Source organism: Stylophora pistillata, chromosome 5 (genome assembly GCF_964205215.1).
Source record: "Stylophora pistillata chromosome 5, jaStyPist1.2, whole genome shotgun sequence".
NCBI classification, from domain to species: domain Eukaryota; kingdom Metazoa; phylum Cnidaria; class Anthozoa; order Scleractinia; family Pocilloporidae; genus Stylophora; species Stylophora pistillata.
In genome coordinates this window covers 3,236,423-3,251,236 of record NC_142523.1, presented here as the reverse complement: position 1 = coordinate 3,251,236, position 14,814 = coordinate 3,236,423, and the positions used below count along the sequence as shown (strand labels likewise).

The 14,814-nt window shown below is 38.7% G+C and overlaps 3 protein-coding genes across 3 annotated transcripts; 1 reads left to right on the top strand and 2 right to left on the bottom strand.

The window, feature by feature from the left end:
* Positions 1 to 263: 263 nt before the first annotated feature.
* LOC111335653 (carboxypeptidase B) lies at positions 264 to 8,072 on the top strand. Its single transcript, XM_088759570.1, has 10 exons — positions 264 to 410; positions 1,381 to 1,462; positions 1,862 to 2,068; positions 2,917 to 3,018; positions 3,631 to 3,738; positions 4,180 to 4,290; positions 5,505 to 5,589; positions 6,404 to 6,606; positions 7,195 to 7,279; positions 7,759 to 8,072. Exons 1-10 carry the CDS (start codon positions 337 to 339, stop codon positions 7,938 to 7,940), a joined length of 1,239 nt encoding a protein of 412 aa, XP_088615696.1. The 5' UTR covers positions 264 to 336; the 3' UTR covers positions 7,941 to 8,072.
* Positions 8,073 to 8,324: 252 nt separating this feature from the next.
* LOC111335668 (uncharacterized) lies at positions 8,325 to 11,607 on the bottom strand. The gene is made up of 3 exons (XM_022941652.2): positions 11,180 to 11,607; positions 10,201 to 10,394; positions 8,325 to 9,604 (listed from the first exon to the last, which is right to left on the bottom strand). Exons 2-3 carry the CDS (start codon positions 10,387 to 10,389, stop codon positions 9,224 to 9,226), a joined length of 570 nt encoding a protein of 189 aa, XP_022797387.2. The 5' UTR covers positions 10,390 to 10,394; positions 11,180 to 11,607; the 3' UTR covers positions 8,325 to 9,223.
* A 413-nt stretch (positions 11,608 to 12,020) lies between these two features.
* On the bottom strand, positions 12,021 to 14,793 carry LOC148729846 (phe13-bombesin receptor-like). Its single transcript, XM_088759571.1, has one exon. It carries the CDS (start codon positions 14,581 to 14,583, stop codon positions 13,507 to 13,509), a length of 1,077 nt encoding a protein of 358 aa, XP_088615697.1. The 5' UTR covers positions 14,584 to 14,793; the 3' UTR covers positions 12,021 to 13,506.
* Positions 14,794 to 14,814: the final 21 nt, after the last annotated feature.

Sequence of the window (14,814 nt, the reverse complement as noted above, 5' to 3'; positions counted from 1 at the left end):
CTGTCTCAATAACGTTTGGAGTCGTAATCACTAAATTGCAATTCTCTCAGAAGATCTTGAGGGGAATAATAAGTAGAAGGAGGCTAATCACGTAAAAAACTCTTCTTTCTGTTCAATGTTTCCCATTCTCTACAAATCATACTTTTTCGCTTTGTTATTTTCAACAATTCGCTCAGCAAAACCTCTTCACTATCCGCACCCACCCCTCCGTTGTTTGTCCGTGAGAATAATTGTTTAGTCTGTTCACGTATTTGTTTTAAGTGCGGGGGGCATGGTGAGTCAGAGAACGAAGCACTTAACGCCGCGAGAGGTTTTTAGAGATATTTCCAGGTCAACATGCAGGGTGCACGAGAATTCGCTCTCGTTCTCCTGTTCGCTTTTGTTTTCGGCGATCCTAAATCATTTGAAGGGTAAGTAATCTCAGAGATCATTTTCCACAACCTACCGCTTATATTAATCTTGATTTTCATATTAGGATGTGTTAGATTTCTAAATCAAATAAGTGTTGGATCTCTCAATTTAAAGTTCTCGAATCGAACCGTTTTCGCAGCGAACCATAGAACCACTCTCCTCCAACGGGTCGCTGCCGGCAAATCGTTATGATAGTAATCGTTCATTATACTTTTTATCACTTCTGATCTCGGGATATTTCCTTTTGCCTCAAGAGTCGTTTTGAATCGAAAACTTCCTTTTCGCTGATACTCCGCTCACCGTACAATAAGTATCGAGACAATGTGCGTAACAAATAACTTCTTGCGAGAAAATTGAAATTTGCGTCGAGATGTCCTTTACGTCAACACTCGTCGGACAAAGAGTTTGTCTTTCTGTTACGAATTGAGTTATTTCAAGTCAAAAAGTCTCAACGCATTGAAATAATCATCGGCCGAATAAACAAATTTTTCTGGAGGCCAACGTTCCATAGCAGCGAGAACGCAAATCAACTGGAAATTAAAAAGATTTAATTGATAAATAGTTGCATTTGACTCCGCAAACCTACCCTTAGTCTTTCTTAGTAAAGACTGAGAAAAATATTCTCAAACAATTTAACACTTAGTATTCAATTTTTTGTTATTATTTTTACTTTCCACGAACTAAAGATTTGAAACGAAGGCCTGAATTATATTTAAATGTCTAAATATAAACGCTTTTTTTAATTTTAAGAGATCTTTTGCGGCAACCATCTGGAAAGCTAAGTCAATAAAAAATGCGAAATCTTCCAAAAGGACGACAGTAAATTAGAAACTTTCCCTTTCCTTTTTCTGTTGAAATTTCTCTTCTTAATTTATGTGCTGAAAGTATATCGAGATATTGTAATTCTGTAGGAATCACTTACAGATAATAACAGTTGTGAATGCTGAAATAGCGTATTTCATTTAACAGGCATAAGCTTTACCGCGCTTTTCCCAAGAATAAAGACGACGTGAAGTTTTTGGATAACCTTCTCAAAGCAGGAGAGGATGGTGTAAGTAACAAGCCACAAAACATAAAGGCGTTCGCATTCTAAGGCCCTTGCGTGACACACGCGATTAGCAAGCCCTAGGTAACTCGCCTGAAGTGCAAATGAAGGCGTGTTACCGAATCATGGATGATTTAGTTTTCCTTCAGAGGGACATTTTCTGGACAAAATGTAAAGCGTAGTAAAACAAAACTTATACAATCTCCTGAAAATCTGTAAAAGGAATGATCGAAATAAAATTCAAAGACCGTTTCTTTAGGATTAAACCCGTCTTAAGGATACATTATCCTGCCTTAATCCTCTTTGGATATAATTTAACTTTTTGATAATGAAAGCAGTTATGAAATTTTTAATTCCTGTTTGAAAAAAAAAAATGATTAAAATAAGACTGATCCTCAATTTCAGATTGATTTCTGGACATATCCCACCGAGTCTCTAGACCCTGTTGAAATTCACGTCGAGCCAACTGCAATCCAAAAACTTGAAGGTCTTTTGAATGGTGCTAGTATTTCCTTCCAAGTTTCACAAGAGGATGTGCAGCAGGCCATAAAAAAGGAACAGGCAACATCAAGAGCTTCAGGATTTGACAACAAATATCACAGGCTGGGGGAGGTGAGGAGTACACCTAGAGGGCTGGGGTGGGTGCTCAATCCCCGTAAAATTGGCAGTACTCGTCGTATCTGAAGGATTAAATGGGATATATCAACAAAGTTGAAATGGTAAATTGGCCACCGTAACGATTACAAAAGCTGACGTTTTGAGCGTTAGCCCTTCGTCTTTCGCTCCGACGAAGGGCTAACGCTCGAAACGTCAGCTTTTGTAATCGTTACGGTGGCCAATTAACCATTTCAACTTTTTTGATATATCCAAATTATTTCGTTACTCTCACCGACGCAGCCCCAAACAGTATCTGAAGGATTAATTGTTCGAACCGCTCATGGTCTGAAGACATCGACCTGCATGCCCCTCGCTATCGCCTGTCGTCCGTCCTTTCGAAAGAAAATTTTCCACCTCCTTAATCTCTCATCGCTTCAAAATTCAAAGACGGTATACAATTATTTTAGCCAAAAGTCAGCGCGCTTGCGCTTTCGACTACCATGTCATGCGAGAAAAAAAATAGCGTTAGGAAAATGCGAGGTTAACTCTTATCCATACAAAATTATTCCTTAAATGTTCAGTTTTTCTTCCCACGGCAAAGCCGCTCAGCTTGCACTGAAGGCTTAGGTCTTTTGCTTCCCCATCACCTCTTCGACTTTGCATGCTTTGCGCACCTATGTCTTTTACTTAATGTTCTTTTTCGTTTCACGCAGTTACCATTACATGGCATATTAATATAAACTATTTACCCTTTTTCATTCTATGCCTAGTCATTTTCCTTTTCCTTTGTTAAGCATTTTTTCCGAGCAAATAAGCAAGTAAATGCGTAAGTGTTAGTTACTTTGTATTAACTTCCTTTACAGATTCACTCCGAGATAAGAAATCTGGCCAGGAGACATGCTGACGTAGCGAAAATCTTTAGTTTGGGGAAATCCTACCAGAATAGGGACCAACTTGCTATCAAGGTGGGTAACGAGAAAAGAAACTTACACAGATGTTCGGTATCGATGCTCAGTAAAGTTCTATATATTTCAGTGGAGTTCCATATATTTCAGTGAAGTTCTATATATTGCCATAAATTGCTATATATTCCAATGAGGTTCTATATAAATTATTCCAATAAAGTCCTATGTATTGCAATGTAGTTCTATATATTCCAATGAAGTACTATAAATTCCAATGAAGTGCTATAGGTTTCAATGAGGTTCTATATAGTTTATATTCTAACGGCTTCAGTCACAATGCTTGGACTTTCCCTAGAAAGCACAAAATCACTTGAAAAATTCGAAAACAATTTTTTCACAGTTATTTTGATAGGAGTAGTAATAGTTTCTGGAAACTTTTAAGTTTTTAGAAACACCCTTAGTCTCGAAGAATTAACTGAGCCAGGTTTGAAATAGGGATTTTGCTGAATTGCTGTTTGTCTGTTTTTTTTTTTGTCGATATTGTTTCACTGATGAAAGCTTTATTCATAAACCAATTTTTGTCCCGTTTTTCGGATTTTTTTAAAATACCAATTCCATTTCCATCTAATGGTTCACATAGTTTAAATTGATCATGTCTGCTTTTCATTCTAGATTTTAAAAGGCTCTGCGTCTAACAAGAAAGGTCTGTTCTTCTTCAATTGTGGAATTCACGCCAGGGAATGGATAAGCCCGGCTACTTGCATGTATATGATACGACAGGTGAACAACATTTGATGAGGTTCTTTTTATTTATTTGTTTCCTTTGCATGTGCTTTAACTTACCACGTACTGGAGCCGGGCTTACGCTTCCCTTAACTTTACGTGTTAGGACAATTCCTTACGTATACAAGCCGATTTTAACAATAGCTGTTAAAATAACTTCTTGTTCCTATTGTCCGAGCAAATGCAAACCTCATGAAAATCACGTTAACTTCGCCATCTACTGGATAGATCTCTATCCGTTGGATAGCAGGCGCAGAAAGTTCCGTTAACGCCTATCTATTGCATTGGAGAGCGATAAATCCGTTGGATAGTCTTATGCGCTTTTGGGAAACTGCGCGCAGGAGAGACTTCCTCGGCTATACGAGGCAGTCTCGTATGCAGGACTTACCTTTACATCTAACATTTATGATTGGAAATGTATGTCATTCTTTTTCCCAGATGTTGGAAACTCGAAACTCCAATGCTGATGTTCAGTTTATGCTCGACACTTACGAGTGGGTAATTGTGCCAGTGCTGAACGTCGATGGATATGAATACACACACACTAATGTAAGAAACCATATGTATTATCTTCACTGTAGTATATGGGACTGATATGGTGCACAACCAATCAGAGAAAAGCATTTTGTACCACCTGATACGAATTAACCAATCATATGCTGATGTTCAGTTTATGCTCGACACTTACGAGTGGGTAATTGTGCCAGTGCTGAACGTCGATGGATATGAATACACACACACTAATGTAAGAAACCATATGTATTATCTTCACTGTAGTATATGGGACTGATATGGTACACAACCAATCAGAGAAAAGCATTTTGTACCACGTGATACGAATTAACCAATCATATGAAAAAATGATGATGGATGCCAATCCTGCCATACACACGAGGCGCGGCCGGGATTGTCACTGATGCGATGATGTATGTGACTGTTTTGAATGAGTGGCTGTGAGTGACATATGAAAAAACTCGTTTGATCCCTTGAGAGAACAAGTAACAAATGTTATTTCAGAGATTTCCAGCGCTAAGTTCCAAGATCCAGCTAATTTTTACATAGAAGGCACTCCTTTTGTATACCAAGAAAAACAAAATCATATACCAATTCTCAATCGATAAATGTTGTCATCGCGTGAAAAAAAAAATTGACAACACCCTATACAATTTCCCATTTGTTTGGCAATCGGGAAGGTTTTGAATTGGCGACCATCTCCTTCATTCTCATAACCTCCGCATGTATGTTTTATTTAATGGTAATAATATAGGAAGAAATCAGAAGCCAGTCAATCATAAAGAGCATCAGAATGAAGCGAAATTAGACACTATGAAAACTCTCCTATTACCCTTCTTTTAACTTTAACTTTAAATTTATTTAAAGAGGGAAGCGCAATAACCTGTTACAGTTTTTTAACATGCGGCCCTCAACCCACTCATCCCACTTATCCCATTCATCCCACTCATCGCACTCATCGCACTCATCCCACTCATCCCACTCCTCCCACCCCATATACCTTGGCCCTTTAACCTCTAATAGTGACTAGCATCCAAATTCTCCTAACAGTTTCATTTATGAATGATGCATCAGGCTCAGGAGAATAAAGAAAACGATCGTCATTAAAAGAAGTTCTTGACTAATCCCTCTTGTTAGTCACATAGAGAATGTATAAAGAACAGTACATGTTGATGTCAGGGTGTAAACGGTAACTGTTCGTACCCAGAGCTTGGGTAAAGTTGATATTTTTTTTGAATCTGCTCTCTCAGAATCGCATGTGGAGAAAAACGAGACGCCCAATCAGTGGAAGTTACGGAGCTGATCCGAACAGAAATTTCAATTATCATTTCGCAGGTATGCCTTTTAACTTTTAACAATGTCCCACTGAAGCACAAATAAACTCTAAAGGCTAAAAGTTAAAGTGACTCTCATAAATCTTCGACTATCAGCAGCCGAATACGAATTTTTCATGTGGTTGCATGGCTGTAGCCAGATTTCAGGACAAGACTAGGCAAGTTTCGAGCGCCGAAGGCGCGAGCCGCCAGAGGGGTCAGGGAGCATGCCCCTCAGAAAACTTTGAAATCTAGAGGTTTAGAAATGCTCTTTTGAGGAGTTTCCGTGGCATTTTTCTTCAGAAAAGTCAATCTTTAAGAAAAAAAATTAAAAAAGGCCAAAATTAAGACGAGGCAATTGCCTCGTCTTGCCTCATGCTAGCTACGGCCCTGGGTTGTCTTCCAAACTTCGGGTCTTTTTAGGATCAATCGTTCAAGTTAAGATTAGGTTGGTTGTTCCGTTTTCTTTTGAGGAAAAGCTGTTTCAGCCGGATTATTACTTTTCTTGATCAACATTTTTAGCCAACATATTAAAAAGCGTGAGTAGCGACTGCTTTCGTTTTAGCGGGCTTCAGTTGGCGGCGGTGATGTTCCATGGGAACAAACACTGAAAATGGAGAGTTCCCACAGCTGATGGCCACTGAGAATTCTGCCAATGACTCTTCCCAGGAGTTCCTTTAAACATTTGTTGCAGCGAGGAGCGAGTGATTTACAAGCAGCTCCCCGTTGAAAACGGAGAATTAACATTTTACGAGGACAGATATCATATTTAGCGCGAGAAACAAAGGAACACTTATTGTATTCTTTTTAACCTCTCGATAATACAAATTTTTTAGGAGTTGGAACCTCAAGTCGTCCAAGCAGTGACATATATACTGGAGAGCGACCATTTTCTGAGAAGGTGACCTATAATGTTGGGAAATATCTGTATGAACGCAGATTTGAGCTGAAGGGATATATTGATTTTCATGCATACAGTCAACTTTGGATGAGTCCCTGGGGATACACCAATGCCTACCCCCCTCAGTACGATAAGATGGTAAGCAAAGAATTAAAACTTATGAAACGTAACACTTCTTTCAACTGAGGCTGCTCCGGTTTATAGTCTATCTTCACGTTTTATTATAATTCCATGTTTTGTGGAAAAATAAACTTACTACTTACCGAACATAGTGAAATTGGAATAAGCATCCAGCCTCGAATAAGCGCAAATCCCGAGTAAATGCATGCTTACCTCGGATAAGTGCCCACTCGAAGGGTCCAAAAATTTAACAAACGCCCAAGGCGCTTTATCGAATAAGAACGGTATGGTTGAAAGATTAATATAAAGGGTAATGTTTAATAGAAAGCAGACTTGTTATAATGGAGAGATTATCAGAGATATAGCTTATACGCGAAATAGTTTACCATTATAATAGTAGGCACTCTCACCAGAAAAAGGAAGCCTACGAGGTTGCACTGGTTGCCTTATCTGATATTTACAAAAGCCTAAACCCCAAAATTTCAGAACGCGAGATTCTTTCATGTTGTACATCATCTATGTAAACATAAGAGATACTATAGAATTGTGTTTGGCTATCCAAGATGATTTACCACTGACGCTGCCATTTTGTCCTGTATTGTAAAGAGAAAAGCCATGGCTGCTGCTGTCAATGCACTCACAAAAGTGCATGGAACCAAATACGATTATGGACCGGCTGCCATTACCATTTGTAAGTATTAAGTATTTATCAAGTTACACATGACAAGGTAGTCCTGAGGTAAATCTGAGAGTTCCGATTGGTTCCTTCCCACATCTGATTTGCTGTAGTGACTGCTTCGGCTTTAGTTTCACGAGACTCATATGAAAGGAGCTCAATCAAGAGGATAATGTCATTAGAGAATTCTTTAGTTGAGCGTTGAAAAATCGAAACCAAAGTAATCACAACTACCAATCATAATAAAGGTTAACCTCATCATTGACCAGTGAGAACAAAGTAGAAGAAGGCAACTTGTTTGAAGTGCGGGAAAACGGGCATGACAAAGTCGCGATTGCTTTTAAGTTTGACAGCTGATTGGTTGCATGAGAGGTGGTGTGAGTTTTCTGGACCGATCATAGATCAAAGTTAAGTAAAAGCAAAGCAGTCCAGGATCACTAACGACAATCAATTGAAATTTCTCTATAACATCACTGGCTTCATTTCTTTTCTAGATCCCACCACTGGTGACACAACTGACTGGACATTCGGTGTCTTAGGAGTAGTTCATTCCTATTGCGTGGAACTCCGCCCAAAATCTTTCGGTCAAGGGGGATTCATACTTCCCCCGGATAAGATTATCCCCGTGGGACAGGAAACGTTCGCAGGCTTAAAAGCCCTGACGAGAAACATGTAGTCAAAGGAAACGCAACTTTAAGGAAAACAGAAACAAGTGTTCAACAGTTGAGGGTATTTTTTCTGCTGTGAACTTCATCTTTCAATTTCCTTGAAATTTTGATGGTGAATAAACTATTATTCAACCAGAGAAGTGTTGCAGTTTTTGCGAATTGCAATGTGAACCTTACTCACGTCGATAAGCCTGTCACGTCGATAAGCCTGTCACGTCGATAAGCCTGTCACGTCGATAAGCCTGTCACGTCGATAAGCCTGTCACGTCGATAAGCCTGTCACGTCGATAAGCCTGTCACGTCGATAAGCCTGAGCAAGGCGGCTACAAGTTGATAGGTGCTTTCTTCTTTTCATCCTTAAAAAAAAAAACAACAACAACAACAACAACAAACAGGTTTACAAAAAGTAGTTTTTTAAAACAATCATATCAAGCCATTGTTACACGGAGCCACTTTGAATTTTCAGTGTATTTATAAATGGAAGATTTTGATATTGGTTCTAAAAGATGCATACATGCTTTGGATTTAAGCATTAAAGGAAGAAATCGATGTCCCAAAGTTTTAAACAACTGTTTACATACATACATACATACCTACATACTTTATTTAAGGTATCAAAAAAATAAACAACACAAATAATACCCTAAAAAGGAAGTTTAAGAGGTTAACCGTCTGTAAATAAACCTCCAAAGAAATAAAATTTAGAAATGTATGCTTATAATAAAATATAGGATGGATAAAATCTAAGAAATACGCATGTATAATTTAAGAGCTGATTTGAAACGTGTTAAGTTACCTATCTCAACGACATTGGAGGGCAGGTCATTCCATTCAGGAATGATTTTAACAAAAAAAAGAGTATTTATAACAATTACAGTTTGCCAATTTCACCAGCAGTTTGTAAGTGTGGTTGGACCTAGTACGTTTTGAAGCAAACTAAAAAATTTACAAAAATGAAGGCCATTCAGCCTGAATATAAGTTTATAGCATTCTACCAAGGTGGTAGAATGCTATAAACTTTGGGCTCGTGAGATTTCGTGTGATTTGCTTATTTGTCCTCGCACTGGATGTCGCCGGTTCGAAATAGTCCAGGTGCACGCGTACGCTTGCTCGTCTCAAATCTTCAAATCGTCTCAAATCTTGCTGTCCGGTATCAGGCTAGATTCCTTTGAGGAGCTGCAGCAAGGGCTTTGGTTTTGGCATAACATTGAACATGTCAAACGCCGACTGTGTCTGATCCAGCTACTTCAGGAACAGCCTCATGTCAAAACTGGTTTTGAAAATACTGAAATTAGTTTGGAAACATACAGAAGAGTAAACTCTGTAGACTGACGGTCACATTTGAAAGAGACACAGTGATTGTGTTAGGTTCGTTGTCACGAATCAGTATGTTAATCAAAACTGGATTCTGACTTCTTCCTATAACATCCAGTAAAATGAAAACGTCGTTGAAGTCTCGTAGTGTTTCGATGTGGACGAATTCGTCGCCCTCTAGCGAAATCCATTGAAGTAATTCCGAGAAGTGCTTTAGTTTCTGCTGAAGCTGCTTCTGTTGTTTTTCATCTTTTTGGTTTGGGGCAATTTCCTTCGATGATTCTTCCTCTGCAAAGTTATCACTCAGATAAATCATTTCATATTGATCTTCCCTAGTTCCCTTTTTCCTTCTTCTAGTCTAAAATCAATAAGGAAAAAAAAAATCAATTCTAAATAGGAAAATTCAAACTTATATCAGGATGGCGAAAAATGTTGACATAACTGCAAGGTCAGTAATTGCTGAGGGGGGAGAATGATAATTCAAAAAAACTTCATTGCAAAATCGTTAGTTCATAACAAGGAAATTAAAAAAAAGTAACTCTAAATGCAAAGCAACTGGAATCTAAAATATTATCGCATAAATTATTTTCTGACATCAATCAGGGACTGGAAACATTAGCAGGATAGCCAGCAAGGCTTTTGTATGCCGCCGCTGTTCAGGGAAACGAGCCAGCGAACATTCCCTCGAATCCTTTCATGGGGAAGAAAGACGACGGGACGCAAGAGAGATTCGGAAATCAAGGCTTGGGATATATATATCCCCCTCCCCACCTCCATGTACAAATTAATGTATTTTCCCAAAATTTTTATGGTTGAAACATATTAAATGACATTGCTTGGTCAGATGAACCGAACAAAGGGCTCTAATTCTAGATGCTGGTATAAATTTCTGAACTTGACTTAATTAATATTTCCTGTTATTTTTGTCATCTTCTTTTTACTATTTTTACCTACCTCAAAGAGGACATCCGTCCGACCGTGTTCTATACCAGTCGCTCTTCGAAGTTCTTCTTTAAGGTTATTCTTTCCGATCTTTCTGAAGGGCACATATTGAGAGGGGTTGAAATGACATGCCACGAACTGGCCCTCAGCATAGAGAATGGGTCTTCCTGAGAAAAGAACCTCATTGTCACTTTTCAGCATGTTGTCTGAAATGAAAAAAGTAACTGTAAGAGTTTTTCAGAGAATCGTTTTGTGGTGGTCCCCCTCTGTAACGCCCGTCCGCCCACAAAAGAAATGCTCCTTATTGCCTTGAAAGGCTGCAGACGTCGTATTTGACAAATTGAACAGAGAGACAAATATAATACGAATCGTTACTAGAGACTTGCAAAACTGTGTGACGTGATCACTAGCAGCGGTTTCGCATGACGTCGCCTTGAAACTATTGACCTCTGGAATCTAGGGTCTCTTTGAGTGTAATAAAATCTATATATGGCTGGGATAAGTGAATTATAGTCGAGAGCGCTTACCGTGTCAAATTGCTAAAACAAATCTTTTGTTAAAGCTAACCCTGAGTGACTTTTTACAAAGACGGTATATTCATGTAAATGTGCTGTTACTTATAATAAATTGAAAAGTTAGTTTCGTATTGGACATCATGACATCGTGGTGAATACCCATCCGGTTTCATAAAGCTATCACGAGGAGGGCGGGCTAGGTTCATGATTATCGGCGATTAAAACGAGAAAAAAAAAGCACTAGCCGGTGTCCTCCTCTTTTTTGCGCCGATATATATATATATATATATATGCACTTCTCATGTCAGAAACTTCATATCCGCGTTTTATTTACCTTAGAAAGCTGTCAGTGATTAAGTTTCTTGTGCTAACAAATTCTCTGGGAAGACGCGACTTATGTTTTCCTCTACAAGTTGCCATTAATTTCTAACTTGAAATCTCTGAATACAATCTTTTTGCTTTTATAATTTGCTTACCTCAGAAAGGCATCCAACCCTCGCCGTACAGTCCGCTCCGATATGTACGTCCAGCCAAGGATTTTTCAGAAATTCAAATTTTGTTTAGGTTGATTAGGATTCGATTGTAGAGCGTTGTACATCTGCTGATATTCACTTACTTGATTCACTGCGGAGTGTCAGGCGGATCTAACAACAATGATCGTCGTTCCGGACGAAGTTCGAGGCGAAACTAAAATTATCTGTGTTACAGTTCGTAGCAAGTCTCTGCTTGTCGATATTTATACTTCCTTGGGATATTGTCGAGTCACTGAGTAAATATTGGTTGAAGAAGGGGAAAGTACATCGCAGTATCACATGACACTGCAACCGGACGTGATCAGAGGGACATTCGGTCATGGGATCGTTCAAAAAACCGTAAATTCTCTTTCCACGCATGGAGGTTAATCCAAACATTCTTGTGTGTATTCTTAGGAAAAAATTTTACGTGCGCTGCTTTTCAAGAAACCACTACAATCTATATCTCGATAAAAAGATTATTAAATGCGGGCGCAAGACATCATGGGCTATTTCAGTCACGAACACAATCTGCCGAATTGATGACCATTCATCAGGTATCAAATGTGATCTTTTTTTTTTAAAGGACTTAAAGTAACTGCTCAGTGTCCATCAGCGTCCAAGCAAAATTTTCTTCTTTAAATTGATTTGTAAAGTTTCACAACGTAAAATTTGCAAACGTGTTGCATTCCAGGGCCATCAGGGAGGATGGTTTTGGGTTAAAACCCCGACGATACTATTTTTTTTGTTTTAATTGCGTAAGATTATCATGGTTTAAACACTTAAACAGGAACTCTCTGAAGCCTTTTTAGGCTTATTCGAGAGACCCCCCATACGTTCGGGCCAAATTTCACGGAATTTCGTCAATTCATCTCACCTTATAAACTCATTCGAAGAGGAGGAATATTGAGTCGAAATCATTTCAAGAATTTTCGTTCTCTAAAGTGTTAGAACTGAAGCATGTTTTGCCTTCTCGGAGGATTCACAGGCTAACTATTTGAGCTGTTAGCCAAAAGTATACTAGAACCTCTGATGTTCGCAGTAAGCAAAATGACCCTTGATCTGAAAGAGATACTTTTTTCAGTCACGGCTTTTTCTAGTGGCTTCTGCGATCACGTTTTTCGGTGGTCATTAATAGGGTAAAACCGAGAAAACATGTCTTCGCCAGTGTTTGCATGTTGGGCAAACTACGAACCCTTGTCATTCCCCAGCAGCAATTTTTCATCAGCAAATTTACACTTTGACGCTTTTTGGATCCTGGCTTTATTTTCCGCTTTTCAATCAAGGACCTCTTTCTCCTTTTGAATGTTTCGTGATAAGGAAGTGACATGTCTATTTTTGAAATTTAACAATGTTGAGTTGTAATATAATAGGATCTCCCTCTTTAGAATTTATACTTTTTTTATGACGTTTCTATACAGGGAAAATGAATAAAGTGAAGTCAAGATTGAATTTCAACTCCCAGTTACCTGGCAGAAAACAAAAAGCATTTTCGTGAATGGTCCAACTAAAGGTATTTTTTAAGCAACTTTTTGCTGTAAACGTGAGTGAAGTATCCAATGCGAAATCGATGTTAATCATAACCATTACACTTTCCCCTAATTTGATTGGTACATTGGCTGCTTAATTTTTCACTAATTATTCTGTAGAGCTGTAATCGGACTGTTTAATCCAACAGTTGGCTGTAATCGAACAACTGTGTTCAGACAGTTAAAGCAGCAAATCATATTCCATGACTCAGCTAAATTCACCAATCGCAGAATTGATTACAATAACCATAGCAACAACCACTTATCCTAGAAGAAAAAAAAAGAAGTTAGGGAATTTCCAAAATGGAGGAATTTTTTAACTTTTGACAGTGACTCTCACGGGATGTATTTTCTCTAGATGTAGTTTTTTTTTTTTTTCTCGGAAATTGGAATGATTGTGATTACTCGGTTTGTAGTCATACTCGTGATTGACAACTCGGACCATCACCTCGCAGTCGTTCGATTTTGATAATCACTCGTATGAATACAGACTAAATTGGACTTCACTCGGTCCTATTAACATTATTTATATACAGTTAATAAACATATCGATATACTTTGATTTGGTACTTTTTATCGTCCCGATCGAGTCATAATGAGGAAGTCATCATTTAAACTGATAAAACAAGATTCCATTCTTCCGGATTCCAGCGAGCCACTGGTATTGATTTTTCAGAATCCTGTCAAGCCTTAGATGAACAAATTTTTTCATCAAAGTGCTGTAGTGGATCATAGCCTCGAGATAACTCAAGGAAGCGGTAACTATGGGTCTGTCAGTTCTAGTTTTATCGCTTGTCCTATTTTGTGAGGTGCTGATGCCGGCCTCACCCTCCCGTGTAAAGAATGAACTAATATCGCAGCGTGGTGCGTTTGCGATAAGGGCAGATGGCGTGACAGAAAACCATGTACCTTGACCGGACAACAACCTAACGCAATTTCAAAGTAACCTCGTCGATAACTATGATTAGTGACACCGTATATGAAGGGGTTGACGCAAGAAGAAACAAACACCAAGGTCGCAGTCCAGTGGTATGATGGGAAGGTCATCTCTACGATCTCAAATAGTGACAGCAAATGTAACACTTGATAAGGCATCCAAAATGACATCATCGAGAATAATGCAATTTTTACCATACGTATTCTTCCTTGGCGGCTTCGAATAGCGCGGTCACTGGGTAAAACCTGGTTGTTTTGGATTCGCATTTTAAAAAGCATGTGAAAATAAACTCCTGTCACCACCACTGAAGGTATGGCTACGTTCAGAATTAGCTGAATTACTGCCAAGATCTTCCGGTTTGTTTCTAAAACTGTCTTCCCGAAGCCACATATATTAACGATATCAGACGTACTCGCGTCAAAGGATATCTCAACAAGTCGTGGTGTTGATGAAAGCAACGCGATCAGCCATATGGCCACAGACCCACCAATCAAACGTCTCTTGTTGAAATTTATTTGGTAAGCTAATGGTTTGACCACAGCACACCAACGCCTGTACGTCAGGACGAGGCAAATATAAACTGAGGCGTTGCTGAAAGTAAACGCAATCCATGTTAACCAAATATGGCAACAAGATACCTCGCCCTGTACATCGCGTTTACTTTTCCAGGGTTTCAATCCATTTAATGCGATCGACGAAGTAACCAAGAGAAGTATGGCGGTCAATAAATCAGTGATAGCCAAGACTAACAAAAACACGTTGTATGATTTCTTGAGTAAACCTCTGTTTTTCGCGAAGAGACTACAAACTAACGAGTTTGCACAAAACGCCAAACTTGCAATGGCGGTATAAGTAACGTTGATAGCTTTCCCATTCTGATCACCAGCCATCATAATTCTCATAAAGTCGACGTTCCTGCACCTTGTTTTTGAGAAGAGAGCACTCGTCGATGTCCACAACGCTCTGCACTTTTTGAAAAAATATTACTCTTGAAACCTTTGCTAATGACACCAAACAAACCTAATTTCTGTCCAATGAAATTATACGAGATTCGAGAAACAGCGGAAGCAAAAATCGAGATACTGTGTATCGCAAAACTCTTTGCCTGCGATAATGCTTTACTTAAGTAAATT

What these genes read in the sequence shown, in the direction of transcription:
- LOC111335653 (XM_088759570.1), top strand. Translation starts at nt 337, where the DNA reads ATGCAGGGTGCACGAGAATTCGCTCTCGTTCTCCTGTTCGCTTTTGTT. An exon ending in AATATCACAGGCTGGGGGAG is followed by an intron (nt 2,069 to 2,916) that starts GTGAGGAGTACA and finishes CTTCCTTTACAG; the next exon opens with ATTCACTCCGAGATAAGAAA. An exon ending in GCATGTATATGATACGACAG is followed by an intron (nt 3,739 to 4,179) that starts GTGAACAACATT and finishes TCTTTTTCCCAG; the next exon opens with ATGTTGGAAACTCGAAACTC.
- LOC111335668 (XM_022941652.2), bottom strand. Translation starts at nt 10,389, where the DNA reads ATGCTGAAAAGTGACAATGAGGTTCTTTTCTCAGGAAGACCCATTCTC. An exon ending in GGACGGATGTCCTCTTTGAG is followed by an intron (nt 9,605 to 10,200) that starts GTAGGTAAAAAT and finishes TATTGATTTTAG; the next exon opens with ACTAGAAGAAGGAAAAAGGG.
- LOC148729846 (XM_088759571.1), bottom strand. Translation starts at nt 14,583, where the DNA reads ATGAGAATTATGATGGCTGGTGATCAGAATGGGAAAGCTATCAACGTT.